The 24,077-nt window shown below is 40.9% G+C and overlaps 1 gene segment (V, D, J or C); it reads right to left on the bottom strand.

The window, feature by feature from the left end:
* Window positions 1–2,119: 2,119 nt before the first annotated feature.
* On the bottom strand, window positions 2,120–23,860 carry LOC130704778 (immunoglobulin heavy variable 4-59-like). The segment is given in 4 exon segments: window positions 2,120–2,232; window positions 23,135–23,275; window positions 23,584–23,730; window positions 23,815–23,860. Coding segments are annotated over 4 exon segments (447 nt in total).
* Window positions 23,861–24,077: the final 217 nt, after the last annotated feature.

The following is a 24,077-nucleotide window of genomic DNA, read 5'->3' as shown; positions in this document are numbered from 1 at the left end:
GTGGACGGCGGTCCAGAAGGGATTGGACGGCAGTGGGGAGGGGGCGGGGCCATGGGGAGGCCCGGCGTGGGCCCGCTTCGTTGTCCCTGACTTCCGATTGGTTGCTGGGGCAGGGGCGCGAAGCCGCTTGAGTCCTCGGGGGTCTCGTGGAGGTCTAGGAGGGCGTTTAGGTGAGCTACGTGCAGCGGAGCGCGGGCTCTCTGACTTCCTGACGGCCTGGGCACGTCCTGCGGACACTGTTGAGCGCTCTAGGTCTGTGGGCACATATCCGCTCACCTAGGGGCGGATGACCCCAGTCGCCTACTGAGCCCTGGAGGTGGGGCTGTAGGGTGCCGGGGAGAGGCAGGGTGGAGATGCTGAAGGATTCAGAAATGTCATTGGCCCAGTTGGTCCGGGAAAGGGATGGAGCGTGGCGTGAAGGGTGCAGTTAGGGAGAGGGTTTAGGATGGTGGGGAAGGGATAAGCTTAGGGGTTAGGGCCTAGAGTTAAGGGTTAGGAGTTAGGTTTGGGTTTAGGGATTGGGCTAAGGGCTAAGAGTTAGGGGTTAGTGTTGTAAAAATTAATAAGCAGAAACCTCAATTAAATAGGACTGGGAGACCAGAACCGAGAGCTCTCATGCGTTACCACAATTGCAGAGCCCCACAGTAAGAAGAAAGACTCTCATTTCCTGGCCTCAGGAAAGGACTGAGCCAGGACTCAAGGACTCAGCCAGTAAAAAGTTGTGTACTCTGTTTGCTATAGGCTTCCCAGTGTCCTCTTCCTTTCTACAGAGGTGCTTTCCTGCCCTTGACTCACGGGGATGCGCGTGTGCCTTGCTGTGGTTGCAGCCCTCCAAGCTGTGATTTCCTCCCGATCCTGAGGATAAACCCGTATTTGCTGGAGAAATATCTGGCTGGCTGTTTCAGGTCAACACCAGGAAAACTAACTCAGGAAGTGACCTAATCCCCCTTCTATACCATCTTCAGTTAAAAAAAGAAAGGTGTTGGGAGAGGGGGGAAGCCAGTTAAAGGAGGTTATCAGGCAGTGCATAGTAAACAAGGGTATGTTTGTTATATAGATTTAAGTCCAGGCCTTCTCCATAGGTAAAAGTTTCTTGAGCTTCAGTCACCCTATTCCTGGTCAGGGAGGGAGACACCCTTTCAAATGGAGATTTACCTCATAAATTCCCCTCACAGAGGGAACCACTACTTGGTTTTCTGAGATCTTGTGTGCTTTTTTTAAACCGTAACCCTAACCCTACCCTAACCCTAACCCTAACCCTAACCCCATGGTGCTCAGGGTCTAGGACAGGTAGAGGGAGAATTTAAAAGGTAGAAGGCAGAGGGTTATGTTGGGGTGGGTTCAACATCCACCCCAGTAAATCAGAAGCAGGAGGTTAACATATCCTGGGGGGAGAGAGACCCTGTGGACAGAGGTCCTGGGGGGATGCACTGATCATAACCCCCTGAGGTCATATGTGCCTGTCTGACAGGAGGGCCTATATGTGGGCCACCTGTGCGTGAGGGGGTCGAAGTTGGGTTTGGACACAGGGTTGATGAAATGTGCTGGTACCTCCCTTTGTGGAAATGTTTTCGAATCACAGGGAAGCTGAGAGTCTTCTGGATGTTCTCTTTGTCAAGAAAAATAAATAAGATATAGGAACTTGATGGACAGATCCCTAGTGACTGATGATATCCCATCTGCAAATAGACAATGTAACTTTCTTGTTTGTTGGCTGTGCTGAGAAGATAGAGACAGAAAAAACATGAAATGTCCCTTGGGGCAGCTGAATGTTCTGGAGATGTAATTCTTGATCCCAACCGAAAGCCCCTTCCCTGCCACCCTCTGCACCGGCTCCTGGGCCTAGTCTCTGAGCTCCCCCTGCCGCCCAGCTCCTCCTGTCTCCCTGCAGAGAGGTTTGTGTCTGGGCTCACACTGACTTCCTCTCACTGTCTCTTGCACAGTAATACACGGCTGTGTCCTCGGTGGTCACAGAACTCAGCTGCAGGGAGAACTGGTTCTTGGACGTGTCAGCAGTGATGGAGATTCGGCCTTGGAAAGCAGGGTTGTAGCTTGTACTTCCTGTCCAGTACTCCATCCACTCCAACCCTTTCCCAGGGCGCGGGCAGATCCACTTCCACTAGTAACTGCTGGTTACAGAGCCCCCGGAGACAGCACAGGTGAGGGTCAGGGTCTGTGAGGGCTTCACCAGTCCTGGGCCAGACTCCTGCAGTGTCAGGTCAGACAGGACACCTGGGGACAAGGAGAATCAGTCCCTCTTAGTCACCTGCAGCCACAATCATCCCCATAGACCCTTGCCCTGAACCTGAGACACACACCTTGGGGACCTGTCACCAGGCAGAGGAAAAGACCCCACAGCTGCGTCTTCTTTTAGACCACAGCTCTGCCTTCCCCAGAGACCTCAGCCCTGCCTGAGGAGCGAGCTTTGAGCCCCCACTACCCAAGGGTGGATTTTACCCTAGAGCTTGCAGGAAAATTTGCATGTGGGGAAGCCCTGTTCTTATAAGTGGGCATGGAGTGAGGTTACGTTCCCTGTGATCTTTCTGGGCCCCTGTGAGTTCCCTTCAAACTCACTCGGTATTTGAATCTGGGTTAGGGGAGCTCTTGGTTTAAGAGATACATTGAAATCAGTTTAAAACAAGGCATCTCCTTCCTAAGCATAAGAATAAATGGTGGACTATTTCAAATCTCATGTGTTTTTCAAATTGATATTAAAGGGTTTAGCATTTGTTCAGATATTTTCTGAAACACAGCACATTTATATATCTACAACTGTCAAAATTTTATAATCATAATTTCATATGCAAATAATTATTTGATGTCTATATTGGTTTAAAAATGCTCATAATATAAAGAACAGATCTTTCCAGTATATATATTTTTAATTTAACCATTTACAATTTTACTGTAATTTGAGTAACTACATTCCAAACAGAGGCATGGTATAGGTTACTGATGCTGGAAGTTTTATTATTGTATTTATGGTACCCTGGGCAAAGTTCTCTCTTATGCCAGCTCATGTCATATTGCAGAGGATCCAATCTAATCACATCAGAAATAATCACACTCTTATACAAAGAAAACATTGAAAATAAAAAGAGTGACTGTGCATCTGTGTAATCCAGCCTCTTCCAGGGTTGAAATGATTATGGCAGAGGATTAACTAATCTACTGTCTTTGTCTACTATTATCTGTGAAGTTCGAGTTCAGGGTGGGAAATTGAAAAGGGTTCATAGCATACATTTGGTCATAGTAATGTAAACTTTAACCCTGACAGGAAACCCCTCACTCCCAGCCTCCCTCTCCCGTGTCCCTGGGGCTGGGCCCCGTGGTCAGAGGGTCCAGGGCTTCCCCACATAGTATATAAAGTTCTTAACACATTATGAACACCATCTTTTGTCATATATATGATTTTGAAATACATTTTCCCAATCTACATTTGTCTTTTCATTTCCTTAATGGTATCTTTTGTGGGACAAATGTTTTTAATTTTTAAACAAAGTCAAATTTATCAGTACTTTCTTGAATGGATCCTTTTTTTGATATTTTATCTAAAAACTCATCAGAAAATGGTCATCCTCTATTGTCCACAGGATGGAAAAGCCTGATATGAACATAGAGGGCACTAAAACTGGTAGAGCTGTGTTAGAATCCTTAATGTCACTGAAATCTGATTTCTTTTGCCCTCTGGCCAGGAGACCAGCATTTCCAAGCATGAAGTACTGTTTCACCTCAAAGATTAATTCATTTGATTGGACTTTACAATGTGAATTGCTGTAGTGTATTTTAGCCTAGATAAGCAGACTTATCCCTGAGAAACTGTAGATTTAATTGTCAGGCAGATGTGGAAGATACATCAAAGGACGTGCTAAGTAGAGAGGACAGGAGAAACCACCTGAGGGGTGATTTCAAGAAGATGGAAGTGACCAGCGAGGACTAAACCTACAGAGAGGTTGTGCAGAATGAGACATAAAGAGGATTCATTGGAGCTAATGTCTGAGAACGTTCCTTATCCCAGTAAGAGCAATGTGTACAGTCATTTGTGCAGAACTAACATGAAAACAAGGGAAAGAGAGAATGGAACTTGCAAGACATGAAAGTGTGGAGGGTATTCACCCCTCTCAGCTTGACTTGCAGTGTGATAGATCCCTTGAACCTGGATGGGTGGTGGGAGTTTAAAGAATGTTCTCCAGTGAAGTTGCTAAGACAAGCACTCAGGAGATGCTCAGTTACTGGATTGTCGGGGTGACGGTGTCCCTTAGTGGTCACTCTGGGCCATGCAGGCCGTGTGACCCTGGTGTCCCTTTTTAAAAAAAATTTTTATTGGAGTATATTTGCTTTACAATATTGTGTTAGTTTATACTGTTCAGCAAAGTGAATCAGCTATATGTATACATATATCCCCTCGTTTTTGGATTTGGTTTTTGTTTTTTTCTTGTCTGAGAAATTTTTTATATCTTCTCCTATTCTAAATGATAACCTTTCTGTGTAGATTATTCTAGGTTGCAGATTTTTCTCTTTAAAGACTTTGAATATATTTTGCCACTCCCTTGTGTCCTGAAGAGTTTCTGTAGGAAATCAGCCGATAGCCTTATGGGGGTTCTCTTGTAATTAACTTTTTGTTTTTCTCTTGCTGCGTTTAGAATCTTCTCTTTAACTTTTGCCATTTTTTATTATAATATGTCTTGGTGTAGGTCCATTTGGGTTCATCTTGTTTGGGAACCTCTGTGCTTCCTGTATCTGGATATCTGTGTCGTTCTTTAGGTTTAGGAAATTTTCAGCCATAAATTCTTCAAATACATGTTCAACCCCTTTTTCTCTTTCTTCTCCTTCTAGAATCCCTATTATGTGTAGATTGACCCATCTTATATTATCCCATATTACTTTCATTTTGTTTTTTGCATTTGGCTTTTTGTCTGCTGATTTGATTGGGTAATTTCCATTATTCTATCTTCCAGGTCACTTATTCTTTCTTCTGCATTATTCATTCTGCTATTTATTGCTTTGAGCTCAGCTTTCATCTCGGCAAATGAATTTTCTAATTTTTCTTGGCTTCCCCTTGTAGTTTCTAGTTCCTTTTTACAGTAATCTGCATTTCTGTCAGTAGCCTTTCTTAATGCCTTCAGTATTTTCATTACTGACTTTTTGAACTTGATGTCTGTTAGACTGAAGAGGTCTGTTTCATTGTTTGTTCCTTCAGGGGAATTCTCTTGGTCTTTTAACTGAGAGTGGTTCTTCTGTTTCTTCATTAGATTTATGTTTCTCTTACTCTGTGAGTTTAGGAGAAACAAATATCTACTGTAGTCTTGGAGGGCTATTTATATGCTGAAGCGTCCCTACGTAGCTTGTGTGGGTTTAATTTTTTTTGGCGTGAGGGCTGTTCTTGGTTTGGATGCTTATGGTCTCTTTCCTCAGCATGTGCTGGCCTGTGTGCACTTTGCCAGGAAGGTGGGGGTAGCACTTGGCTCACGGTTGAGGGTCTCTTGGCAGAGGTGGCAGATTGCACACAACCCTGGGGGGCGAGGGCAGTGGTTGTCACTGAGTCATGGACCCTCAGCACTGGCGGCGGGTACCGTGCACACCCCTGGGGAGGTGGGACAGTGGCTGGTGCTGGGTTGCAGGATCCTCAGCAGTGGTGGGGCATTGAGCTCACCCACAGGGTGTGGGGGGGTAATGGTGGCACTGGGTCACAGGAACCTTGGCAGTGGTGGTGGGTCACATGCACTCCCAGGGAGGCGGGGGCAGCAGTTGGCACCGGGCTGTGGGACCCTTGGTGTTGTTGGGCCGCAAATGCTCGCTGGAAGGTGGGAGCAGTGAGCTGCACCTGCACACAGGAAACACACTTGTAGCAGTGGTCTGCACTGCTTCTGTAGTCCGAGATGCCGGCGGGCTAGTGCCAGCTCCCGTAGCTCATGTAGGCAGTGCCCTGATGGCTGAGAGGCCACGGAGAAAGATGTTACTTTGGTGGACCAGCCCCTCTCCTCCCACACCTCCCAACAACGGCACCCTGCCTCTCTGGCGGGCCCAGGTTTTTTCCTGGACTCCCTTGGTTGTGGTGCACCACACCCTAGACCCTTCAAACTGTCTTCGCACAGCCACTCCCAGTCCTCTCCACAGGGTCTAACCTCCAAAGCCCAAGCCTCAGCAACCAGCCCCCACCCCAGCGGAAGAGTGTCTCAGGCTGGGGCATGCCAGTCAGCACCTATTGTCTGTGCACGTGTCTATCTGCTTTGCCCTCTGCACACCTCTTGCTGCACTCATCTCCAAGGCTCCAAAGCTCCCCCTCTGTCCCTGTCAGTGGGAGGACTTCCCAGTGTGTGAAAACCTTTCCTCTTTCAGTGTTCCCTCCCAGCAGTGCAGAACCTGTCCTGATTAATTTCTCTCTCTCTGTTTTTCCTTTTGCCCTACCCAGTTACATGGAAATTTTCTTGCCCTTTTGGAGGTCTGAGGTCTTCTGCCAACGTTCAGTAGATGTTCTGTGAAATTCGATCCACATGTAGGTGTATCTTTGATGTATCTGTGGGGAGACGGTGAGAGATCTTGATCCCTCCCCCATTTATCTTTTTTTTTTTTTTACTCATTTTCTAGTTTTGAAGTGAAATAGGTAGTCATACTCTATAGTTGATGTTTGATGGCTGAACCTTAAGGCTCATTTCTCACTCTACTGATTCTGCTCACACATGGGACATCTGGTAGGAAAGCATAGCTTCTGTCTCCTTTGATATTGGTGGAAGATTGGAACCACAGGAGCCCCTTCAGAGAGAGGGGCCCTTGCTTTTCCCCACCCCTGAACCACAGTAAAAACCCTGAACCAGTCCCCACTCCTCTCTATATAAGGCCATTTCTGACTTGCTGAAAGGCCTGACATTCTCTCAACAGACACCTTAATAGTGGAGGTGATAACACTCATATTCTTTTGGGGTGTGCGTGTGTCCCATCATCAAAGGAGACATCCATACCTAGCTTCAGTTGGGATCGTTGTGTCCTTTCTTGGTGTCACCTACTATTAAAGCTGTGAGTGTGGTGTCAAGACAAAGAGCATGGCCACCAGCAATGTTTCCTATATGGCTTCGGATTTATAACACCTCTTTTGCCTGACCCAAGCCTGCACTTTATGCCGTTCCCTGCTGGCTAGCTGGGGTGATGGACTGGGGTTTGCTGATCTGCATTTTTGAGTTCCACAGAGACTCTTCTATAGATGCAGCTGACTCAACATAGATTTGATAATTGATTGACATTTAGGGACAGGAGTCAGCGACTGTAACTGACTCTGCCTTTTGTGCATGTGAGAGTAGTTTTCTCGTATTCCAACAAATCTTCTATGAGATACTGAATATTTATGCAGAGAATCATGAGCCCAGAGAGGTTCCACAGGGAAAACTGCTACATGGATAGGAAGTTGCAGACCCTGACAGGAAACCAGCCCTTAACTTATATCTGCACATGTTCCTGGAGCTAAAACACACAATTGTGGTTCCTGAGCGCTCCCTACATCCCCTCTTCTATCTCCCTGCAGGGAGGTTTGTGTGTGGGCTCACACTGACTTACCCTCATTGTGTATCTTTTGCACAGTTATACAGGGCTGTGTCCTCGGTGGTCACAGAGCTCAGCTGCAGGGAGAACTTATTCCTGGATATGTCCCTGGAGATGGAGACTGTACTCATGAGTGATGGGTTATATGCTGTGCCAGCAGCAAAATGTATGCATCCCATCCACTCTAGCTCCTTCCTTAGGAGCTGGCGGATCCAGGTCCAATCATATGCATTGGTTGTGATGCAGAATCCAGAGACAGCACAAGTGAGGGAGAGGGTCTGGGAGGGCTTCACCAGTCTGGGTCCTAATTCCTGCAGCTGCACCTGGGACAGGACACCTGTGAACAAAGAGAATCAGTCACTGTCAGTCACCTGCAGTCACAACCAACACCATAGACCTGTGTCTGACACCTGAGACCCTCACCTTGGGGACCTGTCACCAGGCAGAGGAGAAGATCCCACAGCCTCATCTTCTTCTAGACCACAGCTCTGCCTTCCCCCCAAGACCTCAGTCTTTCAGAGGATAGAGCTGTGAGCTCCCACAGACAAAGGGTGGATTTTACCCTCAAGCTTGAAGTAAATTTGAATGTGGGCAAGCCTGTTCTTTCAACTGGCGAGGGACTGAGTCAGGCTTCCCTCGTCCTTCCTTCTTTCTTTCCCTGTCATCTCTCTTGTGATGTGGTTCTCACCAACCCCAGGTGCTTATTATATTGTTTTGTTGTTTCCTAACTTGAGTTTCAGACCACCCTTGTGCACCATTCATCCTGTGATTCTGTGATTTGAGAGGATGTCCTGTGGTGAAAGCATCAGGTGGGTCCACAGGAAGTTTCATTCCATTGCACACCTCAAAAACCACATTTTTTCCTTGCATCAGTACAATATCTGGATCATCATTACTCTATTCTAATATTTATGGCTCCATTAACAGATATTGAGAAAAAATAGCATTTTCCAGGTCAATAGCCACAAACAAGATACCAGTGTTAGATTAATTTTCTCAGCAATAAAATCACAGCTGATAGAGTAGCTTCACTGGAGTCACCACCACACAGTGACGCTCACAATAATCTACTGTGATTCGCCAAGATCCATGACTCATGCACAGACCAAAAGTTGAGTTGAGAGAAACAAGAAGAACCATGATTGTGCAGGCTGTGGAACAAGAACCACATTCACAGAAAGATAGACAAAATGAAAAGGCAGAGGACCATGTACCAGATGAAGGAACAAGATAAAACCCTAGATGAAGTGGAGAGAGGCAACCTTCAGAAAAAAAAATTCAGAATAATGATAGTGAAGATGATTCAGGGCCTCGGAAAAAGAATGGAAGCAAAGATCGAGAAGATGCAAGAAATGTTTAACAAAGACATAGAAAAATCAAAGAACAAACACCTAGAAGAACTAAAGAGCAAACAAAGAGAGATGAACAATACAATAACTGAAATGAAAAATACACAAGAAGGAATCAATAGCAGAATAACTGAGGCAGAAGAACAGATAACTGAAGACAAAGAAGACATTTTGTCTTTGGAAGAGAAAATGGTGGAATTCACTGCCGCGGAACAGAATAAAGAAAAAATAATGGAAAAAAAAAAGAAGACAGCCTAAGAGACCTCTGGGACAACACTAAACACACCAACATTCGCATTATAGGGGTCCCAGAAGGAGAAGAGAGAGACAAAGGACCCAAGAAAATATTTGAAGAGATTATAGTCGAAAACTTCCCTAACATGGGAAAGGAAATAGCCACCCAAGTCTAGGAAGCACAGAGAGTCCCAGGAAGGATAAACCCAAGGAGAAACACGCCGAGACACATAGTATCAAATTGACAAAAATTAAAGAGAAAAAAATTATTGAAAGCAACAAGGGAAAAACGACAAATAACATAACATACAAGGGAAGTCCCATAAGATTAACAGCTGATTTCTCAACAGAAACTCTACAAGTCAGATGGGAGTGGCATGATATATTTAAAGTGATGAAAGGGAAGAACCTACAACTAAGATTACTCTACCCAGGAAGGATCTCATTCAGATTCGACAGAGAAATCAAAAGCTTTACAGAGAAGGAAAAGCTGAGAATTCAGCACCACCAAACCAGCTCTACAACAAATGTTAAAGGAACTTCTCTAAGTGGGAAGCACAAGAGAAAAAAAGGACCTACAAAAACAAACCTAAAACAATTAAGAAAATGGTAATAGGAACATACATATGGATAATTACCTTAAACGTGAATGGATTAAATGGTCCAACCAAAAGACACAGGCTCTCTGAATGGATACAAAAACAAGACCTATATATATGCTTTCTGTAAGAGACCAACTTCAGACCTAGGGACACATACAGACTGAAAATAAGGGGATGGAAAAAGATATTCTATGCAAATGGAAATGAAAAGAAAACTGGAGTAGCAATACTCATATCAGATTAAATAGACTTTAAAATTAAGAATGTTACAAGAGACAAGGAAGGACACTATATAATGATCAATGGATCAATCCAAGAAGATGATATAACAATTATAAATATATATGCACCCAACATAATAGCACCTCAATACATAAGGCAACTGTTAACAGCTATAAAAGAGGAAATCGACAGTAACACAATAATAGTGGGGATTTTAACACCTCACTTACACCAATGACAGATCATCCAAACAGAAAATTAATAAGGAAACACGAGCTTTAAATGACACAATGGACCAGATAGATTTAATTGATATTTATAGGACATTCCATCCGAAAACAGCAGATTACACTTTCTTCTCAAGTGCACATAGAACATTCTCCAGGATAGATCATATGTTGGGTCACAAATCAAGCCTCAGTAAATTTAAGAAAATTGAAATCATATCAAGCATCTTTTCTTACCACAAAGCTATGAGAGTAGAAATCAATTACAGGGAAAAAACCGTAAAAACACAAACACATGGAGGCTAAACGATACACTACTAAATAACCAAGAGATCACTGAGTAAATCAAAAAATACCTAGAGACAAATTACAATGAAAACACGACGATCCAAAACTTATGGGATTCAGCAAAAGCAATTGTAAGAGGGAAGTTTATAACAATAAAAACAAAGAAAACAATAGCAAAGAACAATACAACTAAAAGGTGGTTCTTTGAGAAGATAAACAAAATTGATAAACCATTAGCCATACTCATCAAGAAAAAGAGGGAGAAGACTCAAATCAATAAAATTAGAAATGAAAAAGGAGAAGTTACAACAGACACTGCGGAAATACAAAGCATCCTAAGAGACTAGTACAAGCAACTCTATGCCAATAAAATGGACAACCTTGAAGAAATGGACAAATTCTTAGAAAGGTATAACATTCCAAGACTGAACCAGGAAGAATAGAAAATCTGAACAGACCAATCACAGGTAATGAAATTGAAACTGTGATCACAAATCTTCCAACAAAAAGAAGTCCAGGACCAGATGGCTTCACAGGTGAATTCTATGAAACATTTAGAGAAGAGCTAACACCTATCCTTCTCAAAACTCTTCCCAAAAATTGCAGAGGAAGGAACACTCCCAAACTCATTCTATGAGGCCACCATCACCCTGATACCAAAACCAGACAAAGATACTATCAAAAGAAAAAACAAACTACAGACCAATATCACTGATGAATAAAGATGCAAAAATCCTCAACAAAATACTTGCAAACAGAATCCAAAAACACATTAAAAGGATCATACACCATGATCAAGTGGGATTTATCCCAGGGATGCAAGTATTCTTCAATGTACGCAAATCAATCAATGTGATACACCATATTAACAAACTGAAGAAGGAAAACCATATGATCATCTCAATAGGTGCAGAAAAAGCTTTTGACAAAATTCAACACCCATTTATGATAAAAACTCTCCAGAAAGTGGGCATAGAGGAAATCTACCTCAACATAATAAAGTCCATATACCACAAACCCACAGTAAACATCATTCTCAATGGTGAAAAACGGAAAGAATTTCCTCTAAGATCAGGAACAAGACAAGGATGCCCACTCTCACCACTATTATTCAATATACTTTTGGAAGTCCTAGCCACGGCATTCAGAGAAGAAAAAGAAATAAAAGGAATAGAAATTGGAAAAGAAGAAGTAAAACTGTCACTCTTTGCAGATGACATGATTCTATACATAGAGAATCCTAAAGATGCCACCAGAAAACTACTAGAGCTAATCAAAGAATTTGGTAAAGTTGCAGGATACAAAATTAATGCACAGAAATCTCTTGCATTCCTATACACTAATGATGATCAACCTGAAAGAGAAATTAAGGAAACACTCCCATTTACCACTGCAACAAAAAGAATAAAATACGTAGGAATAAACCTACCTAGGGAGAAAAAAGACCTGTATGCAGAAAACTATGAGACACTGATGAAAGAAATTAAAGATGATACAAACAGATAGAGAGATATACCATATCCTTGGATTGGAATAATCAATATTGTGAAAATGACTATAATACCCAAAGTAATCTACATTACCAATGGCATTTTTTACAGAACGAGAACAAAAAATCTAAAAATTTGCATGGAGACAAAAAAGACCCCAAATAGCTAAAGCAGTCTTGAGGGGAAAAAATGGAGCTGAAGGAATCAGACTCCCTGACTTCAGACTATACTACAAAGCCACAGTAATCAAGACAATATGGTACTGGCACAAAACAGAAATATAGATAAATGGAACAGGATAGGAAACCCAGAGATAAACCCATGTACCTATGGTCAACTAATCTATGACAAGGAGGCAAGGATATACAATCTAGAAAAGACAGTCTCTTCAATAAGTGGTACTGGGAAAACTAGACAGCTACATGTAAAAAAATGAAATTAGAAAACTCCCTAACACCACATACAAAAATAAACTCAAAATGGATTAGAAACCTAAATGTAAGACCGGACACTATAAAACTCTTAGAGGAAAACATAGGAAGAACACTTTTTGACATAAATCATAGCAAGATCTTTTTTGATCCACCTCCTAGAGCAACAGAAATAAAAACAAAATTAAACAAATGGGATCTAAAGAAAGTTAAAAGCTTTTGCAAAACAAACTACAAACAAGACGAAAAGACAACCCTCAGAATGGGAGAAAATACTTGCAAATGAATCAATGGACAAAGGATTAATGTCCAAAATATATAAACAGCTCCTGCAGCTCAATATTAAGAAAAACAAACAACCCAATCAAAAAGTGGGCAGAAGACCTAAATAGATATTTCTCCAAAGAAGACATACAGATGGCCAAGAAGTACATGAAAAGCCTCTCAACATCACTAATTATTAGAGAAATGCAAATCAAAACTACAATGAGGTATCACCTCACATCAGTTAGAATGGGCATCATCAGAAAATCTATGAACAACAAATGCTGGAGAGGGTGTGGAGAAAAGGGAACCCTCTTGCACTGTTGGTGGGAATGTAAATTGATACACCCACTATGCAGAATAGTCTGAAGGTCCCCTAAAAAACTAAAAATAGAATTACCATATGACCCAGCAATCCCACTACTGGTCATATACCCAGGGAAAACCATAATTCAAAAAGATACATGCACCCCAATGTTCATTGCAGCACTATTTACAATAGCCAGGTCATGGAAGCAACCTAAATGCCCATCAACAGACGAATGGATAAAGAAGATTGGTACATATATACAATGGAATATTAGCCATAAAAAGGAACAAAACTGGGTCATTTGTAGAGACGTGGATGGATCTAGAGACTGTCATACAGAGTGAAGTAAGTCAGAAAGAGAAAAACAAATATCGTATATTAATGCATATATGTAGAACCTAGAGAAATGGTACAGATGAACATGTTTGAAGGGTAGAAATAGAGATACAGATGTAGGGAACAAACGTATGGACAACAGGGGGGAAAGTGGCGCAGGGGGTGGTGGTGTGATGAATTGGGAGATTGGGATTGACATATATACACTAATATGTATAAAATGGATAACTAATAAGAAGCTGCTGTATAAAAAAATAAATAAAATTCTATAATTCAAAAAAAAGAAGCTATAAGTATATATTATACAACAGAATATAGCCAATATTTTATAAAAACTATAAATGGAGTATAACCTTTAAAAATTGTGAATCACTGTATTGTATATCTGTAACTCATATAATATTGCATAGCAAGTATACTAATAAAAATTTTTATTCCAGAAAAAAAGACAGCAACAAGGGAAAAGTGACAAATAACATACAAGGGAACTCCCATAAGGTTAACAGCTGATTTCTCAGCAGAAACTCTACAAGCCAGAAGGGAGTGGCACAATATATTTAAAGGGATGAAAGGGAAGAACCTACAACCAAGATTACTCTACCCAGCACGGATCTCATTCATATTCGATGGAGAAATCAAAAGCTTTACAGACAAGCAAAAGCTAAGAGAATTCAGCACCACAAAACCAGCTCTACAACAATTGGTAAAGGAATTTTTCTAAGTGGCAAACACAAGAGAAGAAAAAGACCTACAAAAACAAGCCCAAAACAGTTAAGAAAATGGTAGTAGGAACATATATATTGATAATTACCTTAAATGTGAATGGTTTGAATGCTCCAAAGAAAAGGCACAGTTTCGCTGAATGGATACAAAAACAAGACCCATATATATGCTGTCTACAAGAGACCCATTTCAGACCTAGGGACACATACAGACTGAAAATAAGGGGATGGAAAAAGATATTCCATGCAAATGGAAATCAAATGAAAGCTGGAGTATCAATACTCATATCAGAGAAAATAGACCTTAAAATAAAGAATGTTACAAGAGACAAGGAAGGACACTACATAATGATCAAGGGATCAACCCAAGAAGATGATATAACAATTATAAATATATATATGCACCCAACATAGGTGCACCACAATACACAGGCAAAATCTAAAAGCTATAAAAGAGGAAATCAACAGTAACACAATAGTAGTGGGAATTTTAACACCTCACTTACACCAATGGATCAATCATGCAGACAGAAAATTAATAAGGAAATGCAAGCTTTAAATGACACAATGGAACAAAGAGACTTAATTGATGTTTATAGGACATTCCATCCGGAAACAGCAGATTACACTTTCTTCTCAAGTACACACGGAACATTCTCTGGGATAGATCACATCCTGGGTCACAAATCAAGTCTCGGTAAATTTAAGAAAATTGAAATCATATCAAGCATCTTTTCCGACCATGACGCTATGAGATTAGAAATAAATTACAAGGAAAAAAACGTAAAAAACTCAAACACATGGAGGCTAAACAATACATTGCTATATAGCCAAGAGATCACTGAAGAAATCAAAGACAAAATAAAAAAATACCTAGAGATAAATGACAATGAAAACACAATGATCCAAAACCTATGGGATGCATCAAAAGCAGCTCTAAGAGAGGAGTTTATAGCAATACAAGCCTACCTCAAGAAACAAGAAAAATCTCAAATAAACAATGTGACTTTACACCTAAAGGAACTAGAGAAAGAAGAACAAACAAAACCCAAAGTTAGCAGAAGGAAAGAAACCATAAAGATCGGAGCAGAAATAAATGAAATTGAAGCAAAGGAAACAATAACAAAGTTTAATGAAACTAAAAGCTGGTTCTTTGAGAAGATAAACAAAATTGATAAACCTTTAACCACACTCATCAAGAAAAAGAGGGAGAGGACTCAAATCAATAAAATTAGAAATGAAAAAGGAGAAGTTACAACAGACACCACAGAAATACAAAGCATCCTAAGAGACTACTACAAGCAACTCCATGCCAATAAAATGGACAACCTGGAAGAAATGGACAAATTCTTAGAAAGGTGTAACCTTCCAAGACTGAACCAGGAAGAAATAGGAAATCTGAACAGACCTATCACAAGTAATGAAATTGAAACTGTGATTACAAATCTTCCAACAAACAAAAGTCCAGGACCAGATGGCTTCACAGGTGAGTTCTATGAAACATATAGAGAAGAGAAAACACCCATCTTTTTCAAACTCTTCTAAAAAACTGGAGAGTAAGAGACACTTCCAGACTCATTATTTGAGGCCACTATCACTGTAATACCAGAACCAGACAAAGATACCAAAAAAGAAAATACAGGCCAATATCACTGATGAACATAGATGCAAAAATCCTCAATGGAATAGCAGCAAATGGAATCCAACAATACATTAAAGAGATCATACAATATGATTAAGTGGGATTTATCCCAGGGAGAAAAAATTTTGTCAATATCAACAAGTTGATCACTGTGATAAACCACATCAAAAATTGAAGAATGTAGTCCATATGATCATCTTAATAGATGCAGGAAAAACTCCTGATAAAATTTAACATTAGGCTTCCCTGGTGGTGCAGTGGTTGAGAATCTGCCTGCCAATGCAGGGGACATGGGTTTGAGCCCTGGCCTGGGAAGATCCCACATGCCACGGAACAACTAGGCCCGTGAGCCACAACTACTGAGCCTGTGCATCTGGAGCCTGTGCTCAACAAGAAGAGAGGCCACGATAGTGAGAGGCCTGTGCACCGCGACGAAGAGGGCCCCCCCCCTTGCCGCAACTAGAGAAAGCCCTCACACAGAAATGGAGACCCAACACAGCCAAAAATAAATATAAATAAATAAATAAATTTAATAAAAAAAGAATGAGCAAGATTAAGATGAGCAAAAGTGAGAGGATAAATCTTATAAAAAAAATTTAACATCCATTTATGATAAAAACTCTCTAGAATGTGGGAATAGAAGGAACCTACTTCAAAATAACAGAGGACACATATGACAGACCCACAGCTAACATCATAGTCAACTGTGGAAAGCTGAAAACATTTCTTCTAAGATCAGGAACAAGAAAAGGATGCCCACTCTTGCCACCTTTATTCAACATAGTTTTCGAAGTCCTAGCCACAGCAATCACAGAAGAAAAAGAAATAAAAGTAATCCAACTTGGAAAAGAAGAAGCAAAACGGTCACTGTTTTCACAGGACACGATTCTATACACAGAAAATCCTAAAGATGCTACCAGGAAACTTCTAGAGCTCATAAATGAACTGGGTAAATTTGCAGGTTACAAAAGTAACAGACAGAAATCTTTTGCATTTGTATACACTAACAAGGAAAGATCAGAAATGGAAATTAAGGAAACAATCCCATTTACTATCAATTCAAAGAGAATAAAACACCTAGAAATAAATGTACCTAAGGAGGCAACATATTTGTACTCTGAAAACTATAAGATGCTGATGAAACAAATCAAACATGACACAAACAGATGGAAAGATATACCATGTTTTCTGATTGGAAGAATCAGTATTTTGAAAATGACTATACTACCCAAGGTAATCTACAGATTAAACACAATCCCAATAATTACCAATGGCATTTTTCAGAGAACTAGAACAAAATTTTTTGAAATTTGTATGAAAACAGAAAAAACCCTCAAATAGACAAAGCAATTTTGAGAAAGAGAAAAGGAGCTGAGGAAGCAGGCTCACTGAATCCAGACTATACTACAAACCTAGTCATTAAAACAGTATGGAACTGGCAGAAATACAGAAATATAGATCAATTGAACAGGATAGAAAGCCCAGAAATAAACCCAACCAACACATGGTCAATTAATCAATGACAAAGGAGGCGAGAGTGTAAAACGGAGAAAAGACAGTCTTTTCAATAAGTGGTACTGGGAAAACTGGACAGCTACATAGTGAAGAATGAAATTAGAACACTTCCTAATACCATACACAAAAATAAACTCAAAATGGATTAAAGATCTAAATGTAAGACCAGATACTATAAAACTCTTAAGAGGAAAACATAGGCAGAACACTCTTGACATAAATTACAGCAATATATTTTTGGATCTGTCTCCTAAAATAATGGAAATAAAAACAAAAATAAACAAATGAGACCTAATTAAGAGTAAAAGCTTTTGCACAGTAAAGGAAATTTTAAAAAAAAGAAGACAGCCTACAGAATGGGATTAAAGATTTGCAAATAATGCAACTGATAAGGGATTAATCTCCAAAATATACAAACAGCCCATGAAGCTCAATATTTTTTAAAAAATACAATAAAAAATGGGTAGAAGATCTAAATAGACATTACTCCAAAGAAGATATTCAGATGACCAGAAGGCACATGAAATGATTCTCAACATAGGTACTTATTAGAGAGATGCAGATCAAAACCAAATGAGGTATCACTTCATACCAGTCACAATGGTCATCATCAAAAAGTCTACAAATAATAAATGCTAGAGAGGGTGTGGAGAAAAGGAAACCCCCGTACACTGTTGGTGGGAATGTAAATTGGTATAGCCGCTGTGGAGAACTGTACCGAGGTTCCTTTAAAAAAAACTAAAAATAGAACTACCATATGATCCAGCAATCCCCCTCCTGGGCATATATCCAGAGAAAACCATCATTCAAAAAGATATATGAACCCTGATGTTCATTGCAGCATTATTTACAATAGTCAAGATATGGAAGCAACCCAAATGTCCATCAACAGATGGGTGAATAAAGAAGATGTGATATATATATACACACACACATGCACACATACCATGGAACATGGAATACTACTGAGCCATAAAAAAGAATGAAATAATGCGATTTGCAGCAAAGTGACTGGATTTAGAGATGATCTCACTATGTGAAGTAAGTCAGATAAACAAAAACAAATACCATATGATATAACTTATACATAGAATCTAAAAAGTGGACTTATCTACAAAACAGACTCAGAGACTTGAAAATTAAATTTATGGCTAACAAAGGGGAAGGTGTGAAAGAGGGATAAATTAGGAATTTGGGATTAACATATTCATACTACAATATATAAAATAGATAATCAACAAGGACCTATGGTATAGCACAGGGTACTATTCTCCATATTTTGTAATATCATATATGGGGCAAGACTCTGAAAAAGAATATATATGCATACATGTATGTATAACTGAATCACTTTGCTGTATACCTGAAACTAATACAACATTGTAAATCAACTATACTTCAATAAAAATATACTAATTAAAAAATTTAAAAAGCCCCAAACAATAAACCTTTCTCTGCAATGAAATTTGTAATCTCATGGTGGGATAATTAGAAGTCATGGAGAGAAATTCATAAAATTATATTTAATTGGTTCAAAAGGTTATTGTCTATTTCAGCTTTTACCTCTGATTAAAATTAACAGACAGATGTAAAAAAAAGTGGAAAATGTAAAATAACAACAACAGAAACAGCAATAATAATAATAAAGAGAAACCTCAATTGAATAAAATTGTGTGAACAGAAGGGCAATTTGGCATGCCCTTCGGTGATCTCAGAATCCAAGAAGGGGAAGAAAGTTTACCTCTTCTTTTCTGGCAAGAACTCAGCCAAAAAACAAAACAAAACAAAAGAAACAAAACATGGACTCAGTTCACTATAGCTGACTCAACTCCCTTTTTAGCTTGATAAAAGAGTTATTCTTTCCTATTTTACTGGGGACGTACACGTGGCTCATCATGACTACAGTCCCTGAATTGTAATTCTTGGTTGGTCCCGAATAAACTCATTTTTGCTATTGAAATAACCAGCAGCCTGTTTTATGTCAAAAAAGATTTACTTCCTATGACATTTTTTTTTCACTTTATTACTTTTTATTTTTCTGTAATTTACTGAGCAGGTCACTGGGATGGACTTGTGGAAATTCCTGCAAGCATCCTTGTTTAGAAGAGAGAAATTGGTCACAACCAACATGTAAGAGAGAAGAGGAAATGATGATTAGCTGTGCTCTCCTGAGGGGAGGGATATGGATATTGGTGAAGGTCTAGTAACTTCTGTCATACTGTGTCTGGGAAACAAATTGCATGCATTTTGGTTGTATTAATGTAATGTGAAGAATTACAACCCCAATTATTCTATGTATAAAACAAATTAAAAATTGTTATGTTTTATATGTTAAAGATCAGTTAATTTGGGGATAAATTATCATCACAAAATAAAACTCTGAAATAGTTAAGTACAGGTAGGAAGTTGTAAATATTAAAACAATCACATCCAGCCTTGGCCCTGTCTCGTCTTCTGGAGACTCAGGTCAGACACAGACAGGGCTGTCGTCCAGGTCTCATAATCCATGAAGTAAAATTTCTGTGCAGTCTGTCCTAAGATAGATGAGGAAAGACAGACAAGCCTGACACCATGAAATAATGTCCCAAGTTCAGAAACAGGAAAGTTCCCTGGAATCATGATGGATGGAGCTTGCAGGGGCGGAAATGATCCAGTGGAGAAACCCCAGCTTCTGAGAAAAAACCCCTCCGTGACTTCTACGCCTGCCCTGAAATTGGTCCTCTTGTTTCCTGATGGCCCTGAGCGTCCCCTGGTGGTTGGAGCGGCCCCTGCAGGGAGGGTCCTGTCTGGACTCACCCTGACTTCTCACTGTGCCTCCTGGGACAGTAATACAGGGCTGTGTCCTAGGTCATCACGGAGCTGAGCTGCAGGGAAAAATGAATCTGTGATGTGTCTCTGGAGGTGGAGAGTCATTTTTGGAGAGACAGGTTGTATGCTGTGCTATTCCTAGAACCAAAGCACCCCGGTCACTCCAGCCCTTTCCCTGGGGCCTGAGGGATCCAGTCCCAGCAGTCAGCACTCTTTGGATGGAGAATCCAGAAATAGGGCAGGTGAGGTAGAGGGTCTTCAATAGTCCTGGGCCCAACACCCGCACCTGCACCTGGGACAGGACACCTGGGGAAGGAAAAGTAATAAGACATGCAGTTCACAGATGTCACCCCATAATTCCACCTTCCTCAGACCCAGGAGATGCTCACAGCTGAGAGACGCCAGCAAGAGGAGGAATGACCAGAAGGATTTCATGTTCTTTTTGATTAAATGTTTGACTTTCAGAGAGTTATGTCAGTGAAGATGAGAACCCTGACTCTGCACAGCACAGGTGCTGTGCTTTCCCCTTGAGCCCAGGGTGTGATGTGCAGGTGGGGAGAATGTTTTTATATAAAGATGGTCATGGCTGGTCCCTCTCTGGGGCTCTGGAGTAGGGTGCTTGCTGAGATCCACGGTGGACACAGCTTCTGTTCACTGACCACAGGTCCTGCACTTCCAGAACAGGAGTGTTTGGACAAAGGAGAGTCAGAGGGCAGGGGTGTGACAGTAAGCACAGCAGGACTTCCTTTCCCTTCCAGGGTTTCATGTGAAAATTTCCTGAGGACACATCCGATCCTAACGCCTAGAGCTGGGCATCTCTCACACTCCTCCTCTCATCCTTTCCCGGCCTCCTCGGGCCTCCTCCTCTGCCTCCTGCACAGCTTCTCTGTATCTCTGTTCTAACTCTGAGCTGCTTGTTAAACAAGTGCTGTGCACTTTCTCGTTAGTCACACACCAGCTTTACACATTTCATCACACTGTGTTGGCATTTTTATTACAAATGTAGTGAGCACAGTTCAATAGCACGTGCTCTATTATTTTCTTGTTCTACATCATAATTCTTCACCTCTCATCCTATGTTTACAATGCTTTACATAGCAATACCCCCACAAATTTTGGATATACTTTAAAACGTCCTTCCTTAAAAATTCGAGTTTTGTTTGATAAGAAAAATTGCACTTTAATTTTGATCAATTTTTATATTATTCATTTCCAAGTTATACTCAAACCAATATAATTTGGACATTAATTTATCCAGAAATCATTTGTCATCTATTCTAAATTCTAAAGAATGTTACAATAGGCACATATATGTCTTTTTGGGTATGAACATCATGTCACCTCTGAAGAATGGGTGATTTTTCCTTTACAATATGATACTTTTATTTCCATATACATGTCTATTTCTATATCATTTGTGTATTAATAGGTGAGTGCAGCCATTACAGAATAGCAGACTGAGTGGCGTAAACAAAGGAAATACGTTTCTCTCAGCTCTGGATGCTAGACGTCTAAGATCAAGGTGTTAGCAGATTTGGGTTCTTCTAAGTCCTTTCTCCTTCGTTTGCAGATGGACCCCTTCTCAATGAGTCCTCAGCTAGTCTTTTCTCTCTCTCTCTCTCTCTGTGTGTGTGTGTGTGTGTGTGTGTGCATCCCTGGTTTATTTTTGTGTTCAACATTTCTCTTCTTAAGTGTGACAATGATCCTTGACCACATCTTAGGCAACAGGCTACTTGAAATGCTCTTCTCAACTAGTCTTGACCTGTGGGCTTCTGTGTTTGTATTTACATGACCAAGTTTTGTCAAGAAACCACTACCTCAGATTAATATGAACTCCCAACCCTTGAACTCTGATCACCCTCAATATTTGATCAAATCCATCAAATATCTTATCACATATGTGATATCTGATCACCCTGGTCTCCCTTTAGCAAGAATCCTTTTGAGTCTATGTAACCAGAATCCCCTTAGCCTATATTTCTTTTGTTAGTAATTTTCAATCCATTCCACCCCACCCTCTTCTTGGCCACAAGCCCCCATTTGCCATGCTGCAGTTGGAATTAAGCTAAGTTTCCAAAGCTGCCTCACATATGCAGCAGTGAGTTTTGTCTTCATGTTTTGCATGAGATTTATATTGGAAATATGAATATCAATCTCACAGCCCATGGCCACATAACTCATGCGTGAATGAAGCTGATCTGTCATGTATATTTTCTCCTAAGTCCACTCACAACCATTTGTGCTTAGGGACACTGTACTGTTCTTCAGTACTATGCCTGGGGGTACTTTAAACAATTGCCAAAAATCACAGAAAAGGAAAAAGCATGGCATTAGGTTGACCCCAGAAAGTGCTCATTTCTATGACAGTAGTTGCAACAAGAATAGAAAGTATCACCTTGACTGACCTCAGCTGGGAAAGTGTGTGTGTCTGTTTTGGGTGATTCAAAGAACCGGCCACATTGCAATTTTCCATGAATGAACATGAAATGACAGAAGTTATTTTAGGGTGCTAATAAAAGGTAGCAAGTAAGTGAATTTGCAGATATGGTATCTGTGACTAATGAGGATCATTGCATATGAAATATTGGGACATTCTGACATTAGTGTGTATACCAATGCAAGCAAGCTACAGAATTCAAACTGTGAAGGTTAACTGAAAGAAGGAGGGTGTGTCTCTTCCATCGACATGAACAAAAACAAAACTGAAATTAATAATGCTTAAAAATCTCATGTGCCTTCTCAGGATATTCACCAGTTTCGAGAATCAGACTCACAGGGAAAATGATGGTGAGCCTTGGTGTTGTATTGAGATCCTTTGATAAAAAGAAAAATAAAGCAGAAAAAACAACTGTAACTGCTGAGCATTAAGTGTGTGTGTTTAAAATCAACCCTACTTCAATAAAAAAATTAAAATAAAATAATATATATGCACACACAATTTTGTGAGCATGACGTAAACCACAACGATGAAACATTAGGATATAGAAGAGGGTCTCTGGTGGAACTACTGGGCGGGAAGAGGAAGGCACAGGTTCTAACAAGAATCCCCTCCCAGCCCCCATCTGCACCTGCTCCTGGGGCTTAGCTTTGTACTTGGTGTGTCCTGGGCACTCCCTGGTTGTTATGGGCCCCCGTGCAGGGAAGTTTGTGTCTGGGCTCACACTGACTTCCCCTCACTGAGTCTCTCGCACAGTAATACACGACTGTGTCCTCAGTTGTCAGGCTGCTCAGCGATAAATAAACTTGGCTCTTGGAGGTGATGCTGAGCCGTGACTTAAGAGTTGAGTTATGCCACTCTCTCACTTCGTCCCAGAGAGAGTGGCATGGACATATATATACACTACCAAATGTAAAATAGCTAGCTAGTGGGAAGCAGCCACATAGCACAGGGAGATCAGCTCGGTGCTTCGTGACCACCTAGAGGGGTGGGATAGGGAGGGTGGGAGGGAGATGCCAGAGGGGGGAGATATGGGGATATATGTATATGTATAGCTGATTCACTTTGTTATAAATCAGAAACTAACACACCATTGTAAAGCAATTATGCTCCAATCAAGATGTTAAAAAAAAAAAAAGAGTTGAGTTATAGTCTGTGCTTCGACTGCTCCACATCGCCCCTTTCCTGGAGGCTGGCGGGCCCAGGTTACACCATAGCTGGTTAATGAGCAACCAGAGAGAGTGCAGGTGAGGGAGAGGGTGTGTGAGGCCTTCACCAGGCTGGGTCCTGACTCCAGAAGCTGCACCTGGGACAGGACACCTGTGGACAGAGTGAACCCCCGGGACTCATGGGCTCAGATGCAGCTTCCCCGCATGTTCATGTCTGAATCCCTGAGACACTCGCCTCTGGGAGCTGACAGCAGAGAGAGGAAGAACCACAGCTGGTTCATCTCCTTGTGGGTGAGATGAGTGAATCCCAGAAAACCTCTTCAAGTACGAGGAGATACCTGAATTTAAGTGTTTTTTTATCTTCTGACTTACATGGATATTGTCATGTGGGAGGGACCTTTACATAACAAGCAGTGAAAGGAGGCCCCTGCCTCTGGGGCTCCCCCCTGTGAGGAGGGCGCTGACGGCCCTCAGAGAACTCAGCCCCCACCTGGGGTC

Source organism: Balaenoptera acutorostrata, chromosome 14 (genome assembly GCF_949987535.1).
Source record: "Balaenoptera acutorostrata chromosome 14, mBalAcu1.1, whole genome shotgun sequence".
In the NCBI taxonomy this organism is placed as follows: Eukaryota; Metazoa; Chordata; class Mammalia; order Artiodactyla; family Balaenopteridae; genus Balaenoptera; species Balaenoptera acutorostrata.
The sequence above is the reverse complement of the archived record's forward strand: the minus strand, read 5'-3'. Positions and strand labels throughout refer to the sequence as shown.